The 8,470-nt window shown below is 42.8% G+C and overlaps 1 protein-coding gene across 3 annotated transcripts; it reads left to right on the top strand.

Annotated features, from left to right (window-relative positions):
* Window positions 1-117: 117 nt before the first annotated feature.
* gnb2 (guanine nucleotide binding protein (G protein), beta polypeptide 2) lies at window positions 118-8,470 on the top strand. Of its 3 annotated transcripts, none has more exons than XR_004659182.1 (11): window positions 118-832; window positions 2,638-2,717; window positions 2,830-2,868; window positions 3,430-3,536; window positions 4,188-4,251; window positions 4,539-4,701; window positions 5,567-5,633; window positions 5,722-5,923; window positions 6,519-6,735; window positions 7,531-7,689; window positions 7,727-8,470. XR_004659182.1 is itself a non-coding variant. In XM_034891029.1 (10 exons), the coding sequence occupies exons 2-10, from the start codon at window positions 2,661-2,663 to the stop codon at window positions 7,635-7,637; spliced, it is 1,023 nt and encodes a 340-aa protein (XP_034746920.1). In that variant the 5' UTR covers window positions 118-832; window positions 2,638-2,660; the 3' UTR covers window positions 7,638-8,470. The 3 variants fall into 3 exon arrangements, 1 of the variants encoding a protein (XP_034746920.1); XR_004659183.1 differs by having other exon boundaries at window positions 7,531-7,843; window positions 7,890-8,470; XM_034891029.1 differs by having other exon boundaries at window positions 7,531-8,470.

The raw sequence follows: 8,470 nt of genomic DNA, 5'->3' as shown, positions 1-8,470 counted from the left end.
TCATGGTAGTATAGGCTATTAAGAGATGGGTGTGGTTGAAACATGCTTCATGCCCGGATTTGAGGATCCTTCTGCAAGCGCCCACCGCGTGATCTGGCTGCCTGTTTCTGAATAATGATATTCGGAAAAAAACCAAAAAAAAACAGGAACCGTGTGGATAACTGACCGAGAGGGCCGCCTCTCTTTATACTGGGAGAAAACCCGCACACTCGATCTACTGATGGGTTGATTTCTTGCAACCAGAAGCTTTTTTTTTTAAATGCCATTACTTTCTATTTGAGGCCGATTTGTACTCAGAAATTCATTGTTGGCTCGGAGGCGGTTGTCCTGATGAAGTGTCAGCAGAGGGAGGAGGAAGCCAGAGAGAGGAAGGAAACGAGGATAACGTCACGAAAAGCAGACTCGGAGTAAAACGGACTGAATAGTAATGGACAGTGCTTGATGCGGGCCGGGGACCCCGAGCTGAATTGTGTTTGTTTACGTCGCATTGGACAAAGATGTTTTTGTTAACTGATCGGGCGTGAAAAAAGGAGAAAAAACATTTCGAGGAGGAAACGGCAGCACAGCAGCAGCAGATTTCATCTTTTTTCAGAAGCCTCCGCTAAAGCAGAGAAATGGAAATGTGTGTAGCCCTCCTCCGTTTGCCTGTTCGCTGAAGGATTTGGAAACAGTCTAATCGTGATACACGGAGCTTTAAGTGGATCCTATTTTTTAATGAGTGAAAAAGACATAGGCCTGTAGCTAGATCTTTTTTTTTTTTAGGGGGGACGTTGCTTTCGGTTTTTCCACGGCAGAGAAAAAAAAGCAGCAAAATCATCGGGGGAATTAACAGGTAGCCACCCATTATCAAACGCTGTGACAACCGCTGTAGGCCAGCCCATTGAGTGTAAGATGGCTGGGTGATGATGTGCCTATTCGTGGCATCATTTTGACTAAATGAATTGAGCTACATCCGCATTTCTGAAGCTCAGCATCTGAAACAAGATGTGGTCAGGGCCTTCATCAGCCGCTGTGCTGATCAATATGTGATGTAGGCTGCATTCACGGGGCCTGCCTTCATGTTCAAATACACTAGGAATCTATTAAGGCTCCAGACGCTGAAAAAAAATGCTTATTGTGGTTTTCAATAGGATGTTTGAATCTGTCTTGTTGTACCCGCTTCTTTCTTTACTGCGGCTTTTATTTCCGTGCGGAGCTCCCAGGCCAGGCCTGCATGTGTTAAAACCTGGGAGGGAGCAGGCAGAGCCGCACAGTTTCCCTGACATTAACATTTACTCTGTCAGACATGCTGTGGCTGTGGGCTCTGCGCTCTGCTCCAGTTTGCAGATGCCATGTTAGTGTCGTTCCACATCAGATGTGCATCCAAAGGGGTGGGGCCACTCACACTTTGGCATCATGCTCTCTGAATTTCTCTCTCCTTGTGTTATTAAAGGTGTTCTCGAAAGGCCAGTTAATGTTCAGGCGCTAAGAATATGCTTTATTCTAATGTCACCTTCCTCATCAGTATCATCATGGAGGAGATAGCCTCTGGTTGGCTGCCAGGCCATGCATGAGTGCAGGTGGAGTCTGTATGATATGTGTCTTTTTTACCACTGTCCACTGGCATGACTTCAGCACAAATCTGCTCGCCCTCCAGCCGCCTGCATCCGAGCATCTGGCTGGACCCATCTAGGCCTGATCTCTGATGCGCACATACATACACACACACACACACACACACACACACACACACACACACACACACACACACACACACACACACACACCGCATTTCTCCTCATTGGCTAAATGAGCAGCTGTGCCAGGAGACTCAGACCCATGATGAACCCTTTTTGGCTTCCATTAGTGCCGTGTGATCCATCTGGTCGCAAGTCCCTCCAGGGAACAGTGACCTACTGTAGCTAATTGCTCTTCCTTTGCATTGTGCACTGTATGCATGTTTGCTGTGGATTTGAATTGCTCCACAAATGCAAATAGAAGCTCCCTGTTTGGGAAGCTGTTTGCATGTGTAACTGTAGGCTATCAGGAACAGGAAATGCCGCTTCCTGCTGAAGGCTTGATGTGATGTAGGCCTACAGTGTGTTTGACCCCTGTTTGCCACATCTTCTACCATGTTCATTTTTAGAAACTGCAGTGTCCTAGGTGACAAAAAAAGATGACTGTGTCCAGCATTAGCACAGGTTTTGATTTAATACACAACCTGTAAGTGCATAGTAGAGTTCCCTCGGCTTTAAAGGGAGTGTTCGCTCTGCTTGGTAGCGATGCTGGCTGTTGGATAGCAGCTTAGTCAATACAGATTATTCTCCTCGGTTAAACCAGGCATGGTTGCAGAGCCATAAACAGATTACATGGTTTATTCTCACTGTGTGGGTTCAGTAATCCTTAGAGATTAAAATGTGTTTTTTTATTTTATTATTTCTTTCTCAAATCAGGGCCAAACAGTATTTTACGTAAATTATTTGACTTAATTGATCCATTTTTGATGAAAGTGGACTCCTGGATTACTGGATTATGAAAACGCGAAACTGTGCTAATCCCAATGGGCCTCAGTAATATACTGTACATCAGCAGTCAATTACGAGATTATACTTCATGTCAATCAGAGTCTGGTATTTAAAGTTTGCCCATGGCCAACAGGTGACGGCCCTGACAAATCCAAAATGAGTGAGTTGGAGCAGCTTCGCCAGGAGGCAGAGCAACTGAGGAACCAGATTCGAGTAAGTCAAATGTTTTTATAGTTCAGTTTTCATCTTTAGGATGATAATACTGATATATGTAACATGTTGTGTAATGTCTTATTTTTTCATCCTATGACGCCACGTCCACCAGGATGCCAGGAAAGCATGTGGAGATTCAACCCTGACACAGGTAAGTGCCACTTAATGTCCCAGGTGGTAAAGCTACAATACGTGTCTAAATAATGTTTTGGGTGGCTCTTTGGGGACTTTATTTTAGTTATAACCATGTGTTTGGCGACCATTAATGTGGAAACATAGTAAAAGGTCATGGGAGACACTTAATTGGTTTTAAAGACCCGGGAGTTTTTAGGTTCTCATAGAAAAAGCAGAGCAGCTTCTCAAAATCTTTTTTTATTTTTATTAAGTCTTACACTACTTATTTTGTAACGCACAGATTGAAAAAATAGATTCATTCAAACTCAATTTCCACCCACATAGAGTATAACCATACTGGTTTACCATAGCCCTGTTCTGTGCTTTATACATTACTAAAATATTATTATTTATAAAAAAAGTCTTGATGACATATTAGCTGTCCCTTTGTTATTTTGTCTTCAGAGTATTATAGCTTACAACATTGTTACAATCTCAAGATCTGTCGAACTTTCTATCGCACACAGTTATCAATACAAATAAAAGGGTGAATTTCATTTGAACTAATTATTTGATTAACCTCTCCTCACTAAACTAGATAACTGCTGGTCTGGATCCTGTGGGGCGGATTCAGATGCGGACCCGACGTACACTCCGGGGCCACCTTGCCAAGATCTACGCCATGCACTGGGGCACTGACTCTAAGTGAGTACCAAACATTTTGTTTTGGTGATTAAAGCATTTCACTTTGCAGGTGCTGTACACTATTACATTATGGCTTCATACAATATCAACTAAACATAAGATAATATATTGCATTTTAGTTACCAAGCTACCAAGCTTACCAAGCTTGTGCAGGCTACCTAGCCATTCTGCAAAGTGTTGGCCTAAATGAGGTCTTTGCCTGTTTACACTGTGCTGTGTGTTTAGGGCTGATTAGCAAATGTTAGCATGCTAACATGCTAAACTAAGATGGTGAGCCTGGTAAACATTAACAATAGCATGTTAGCATTGTCATGGGGATAGCATTCTGATGCTAGCATGTAGCTCAAAGTACTGCTGAGCCAAAACATCCAAAAGTCTCTCTTTTCAAACCAGTTTTAGGTCCAAAACTATGGAATCAAAAAAGCATGAAAGCTGTAGTGTAGTTATATTCCACATGTGTGTATTCTAAAATATTTGGTAAAACCAAAGTGTTCAGTTTTCAACATCTTGCCTCATTACAAGTTAACAAGTAACTGTGGAAAACTGGGATGTTTTCTTCAAATGAAAGTCAACAGATAATAAACACACCAAGCCAAATTGGACGTCCATCGATAGATATGGTATGAAATGTTTGAACGTTTGTCTCCACAGGCTTCTGGTTAGTGCCTCTCAAGATGGAAAACTGATTGTCTGGGACAGCTACACCACTAACAAGGTACAGTCAGCTGAAAAATTCTCATCAGCTGAATAAATAGTCACACTTGGCCTCTATCCGAACTGCAAGTGAAAGTAGGGGAAAGTCTTTCTCTTGTAGGAGTGTGGTTGATTCATAACAGCTTTCTTTGCAACCATTTTAGTAACGGATTTTAAGATTTATAGCGGAATTAGCATTGGATTTTCAGTGTTAATAATCATTGTTATGCTGTTATTACAAGAGACCTTGCATGGGGGTTCCTTCTACTCCAAAAGTTAAATGCCTGTTGCTTCCAAATACCTTCCTAGATACATGCCATCCCCCTGCGCTCCTCCTGGGTGATGACCTGTGCGTACGCCCCCTCTGGGAACTACGTGGCCTGCGGAGGCCTGGACAACGTCTGCTCCATCTACTGCTTGAAGACTCGCGAGGGCAACGTCAGGGTCAGCAGGGAGCTACCTGGCCACACAGGTGAGAGAACATCCCACTCTCAACCACTCTGACGAATCAAAATGGTGAGAGGTTTCAGGCGAGCGTGCAGCAGGCAGTCTCCTGCCTCAAGGGAAAGCTCTGCTCCCAAACCCCCTAAACAATGGGGATTTCATTGACACGGTTAACTTATTGCGGGGCAGAGCTGTCTTAATGAGCTGAGACATCAACTCCAGTCTGCGAGACTGGTTTGTGTCACTGTAGCTACTGTTCTGCTGTACATAATTTGCAAAATGGGCTGCAACTTAATATCAAGGTGTTTATCGCGTGTTCACAGCAATGAGCTTCATGAGCAGCAGTAGACGTTTTACCGGTTTGGCCTCTCAGGCTACGCACAGTCTGCCAAACTTAATTGATGGATATTTGCTTCTTTTTTGGAGCTGAATGCAGCCTGAGAGGAAGGCTGCATGCATTAGTACCTCTCTGGATATTTTTGGTTGATAAAAATCAATTAATTTCGATGTAATATTTTAATATTGTATCATATTATATTGTCCTAAAAGGACACTAGACAATTGATAACAGATGAAGCTTTGGGAAAGATGCAAATGCAATGTTATCCTCATAAAGCATCCGGTGTGTCGAGGTCTACACCACGGAAAGCACGAAAAACATTTCTATCATGAATTGCTATTTTCTAGATTGATATAAATGTGTATGAATGCAGTAAATGACATTTACTTCACTTCTCTGCATAAACCCTAAGGTTTTGTACGTCCAGTGTACTGATACAGTAACAGTTCTATTTTGTGTTTATTACAGTAGACGCTAGCAGTGCCACTCCACAATCACCTTTCAGTTTCATTCACTTCCACAACACAAACTCACCTGTACTCTGGTCTCTCAGGTTACCTGTCATGCTGCCGTTTCATTGATGACAATCAAATCATCACGAGTTCCGGAGACACCACATGGTGAGCCTACAAAGATCAAAACACAGACAGTGTGCAGTGCATGTTTCCCTGAGCAGATCAGTGTCTAACTCTGCGCTCTCTGCCCCAGTGCACTGTGGGACATCGAGACGAGTCAGCAGACCACTGTTTTCTCCGGCCACAGCGGTGACGTCATGAGTCTGTCCCTGTCGCCCGACCTCCGCACCTTTGTGTCGGGAGCCTGCGACGCCTCGGTCAAACTGTGGGACATCAGGGACAGCATGTGCCGGCAGACCTTCACGGGCCACGAGTCGGACATCAACGCCATCTGTGTGAGTGTGCCGAGGCTTGTGACAAAACTACAAGTTGTCAAAAATTGATCGGAATATGAGTAACTCATATGTCTATTAGAAATTCCAATTGTCTGCCACTGGGTATCAGCCCAGCAGTGGTCTAAGGTGGCAGTCCTTCCCTCCCGTGTACTGTACGTTTAATACACGATCAACAGAGCAGCTCCAGGATGTGTGTCAGTGATGTCACACACAGTCTTGTCTCCAGCTTTGGGGGGATTTTAAACTCAGAGCACGATAGAGGATTATCAATTAACACCATATCTGAACCTCCTGCATCAGTCCAGACTCCCACTGAGCCTGAGCCTGGACTGATACACCACAGAGGTTAAATACGATGTATGACAGGTAGACAGATTCAGTATTAAAATATGACAATCATCTCTCAGATTAATCTGATTCAGTCCAAGAGCAGAGACACCATTAGCCAATGAGAACACAGTTTGTCGTATTAGGGCATGTAGGGAACTCTTCTCCTACACAGAATCACCTGCTTGCCATCTCTTCTGAAGAGTACTTTGATGTATCTGTACCCACCCCTCCTGCTGCTCATCCATTTTCCTGGGTTCCTCCACAGTTCTTTCCCAATGGCAGCGCCTTCGCCACAGGCTCAGATGACGCCACCTGCAGGCTGTTTGACCTGCGTGCAGACCAGGAGCTCAGCCTCTACTGCCATGACAACATCATTTGTGGTATCACCTCTGTGGCTTTCTCCCGCTCCGGTCGTTTGCTGCTGGCTGGTTACGATGACTTTAACTGCAACATCTGGGACGCCATGAAGGGAGACAGAGCAGGTGGGTGGAAACAGCTGTGTACTGGTGCGATGTCAAAGAATAAGTCTGAAAAGGTTCAACCTGAAGCTCAAGCAAGGGTTACTTAATTGTGGAGTTACCTCAGTGAGACATCAGGGAATATTTTTTGTTTGTATACTTCAAAGTAAAACCCACTCTTATCTGACCAGCACCTGTAATACCTCACTCAAAAACCAAGTATAAGTGCGTTTGGTGCAAAAAGAGTGACGGAAAAGTTATAGATAACATAATGCTCAATTTCAATATGCAATTCAGAGGATAATTTGCCTCTTTTAAAAAGAATGAATTGCTCAGAATTCTATATAAATAAATAATATACAGTATGGTATATTTAATCATTTCAGGGTAACTGACTAATACTAATCAACGGAGGTGATAAGAAAATATTTTATGTCTTTACTTTGGTATTTTCATGCAAATGACTCCAATGGGATTTAGGTGAAAAGTGGAAAGATGATGGTGAAGAGTTTTTGTTGTTACTGAAACAAAACCAATAATCCATAATAATGTTTTAATGGTATGCACATCATTGTGTGAACCTACAAAATGCAATATAAAATTATCAGAATATGGATTTACAGAACTAACGCTCAATGTTTTTTTTTCTAATTTTAGGTTGACTTATGAGTCTTTTAAAAAGCGCTCTGTGCCAGACTTCCCAGTGAATTCACACGTGTCAAGCCCTATTTTGTTAAAAAAAAAAGTACATGTTTGGTCAAAGAGCAAAACATTTTACTGTAACAAGTCTTCTTTTGTCTGTCCTTGTCCCCCCTGCAGGGGTCCTGGCCGGTCATGACAATCGTGTGAGCTGTCTGGGCGTGACAGATGACGGCCTGGCGGTGAGCACCGGGTCCTGGGACAGCTTCCTTAAGATCTGGAACTGAGCCACATACATAAACAAACACACACACACACACACACACACACACACACACACACACACACACACACACACACACACACACACACAAAGACACACACAGCTCCCCTCTTGGGACAAAGTTTGCACCCTGTATTCACTGTATGTAAGATTCAACAGATAAATTGCAACATTGTATTGTACATAATATATATGACTTAGGTATGAGTTCTCACACACACACACACACACACACACACACACACACACACACACACACACACACACACACACACAAAACGCAGTACATGACGACACCTAAAACACCTAGACCTAAACACATGCCCACACTACCTACAGCTCATTTTAGTACAGAAACACACACACACACACACACACACACGCACACATAACTTTTAAAACTTTAAAAATGTGATAAAATACAGTTGGATGTTCAGCTGCTCAAATAAAAAAATAAAAAAACACAAACGCCACTATTACCTGAAGCCTTTTAACACGTCTAATACGCTCATTCACACAACACACACACACACTTTTTCCTGAGAGATATTGCTCCTTGAATTAAACAGAGGAGAAGACGTTATTGGACAATTCTGTCTTTGTTTACAATGAAGTCCAAAATGCACTTCAGACAAATTTTTCTGTACTATTTTTGTCTCAGTACCACATGTATCTCTGTGATGCTAATGAGAAGGAAGAATGGTTGTGGAAAGAGAGTCATGTGAGTCCATTAACACTGAAAAAAAAAGACAGGATGATCGTCTGAGTCCAAGGAAAATATCAACTCTTATTTTCATCTGGCTCAAAACATTATATAGTCACTGTTTTATAGATATG

Source organism: Etheostoma cragini, chromosome 13, assembly GCF_013103735.1.
Source record: "Etheostoma cragini isolate CJK2018 chromosome 13, CSU_Ecrag_1.0, whole genome shotgun sequence".
NCBI classification, from domain to species: Eukaryota; Metazoa; Chordata; class Actinopteri; order Perciformes; family Percidae; genus Etheostoma; species Etheostoma cragini.
The sequence above is the reverse complement of the archived record's forward strand: the minus strand, read 5'-3'. Positions and strand labels throughout refer to the sequence as shown.

What these genes read in the sequence shown, in the direction of transcription:
- gnb2 (XM_034891029.1), top strand. Translation starts at nt 2,661, where the DNA reads ATGAGTGAGTTGGAGCAGCTTCGCCAGGAGGCAGAGCAACTGAGGAAC. An exon ending in GAGATTCAACCCTGACACAG is followed by an intron (nt 2,869 to 3,429) that starts GTAAGTGCCACT and finishes TCACTAAACTAG; the next exon opens with ATAACTGCTGGTCTGGATCC. An exon ending in CATGAAGGGAGACAGAGCAG is followed by an intron (nt 6,736 to 7,530) that starts GTGGGTGGAAAC and finishes TCCCCCCTGCAG; the next exon opens with GGGTCCTGGCCGGTCATGAC.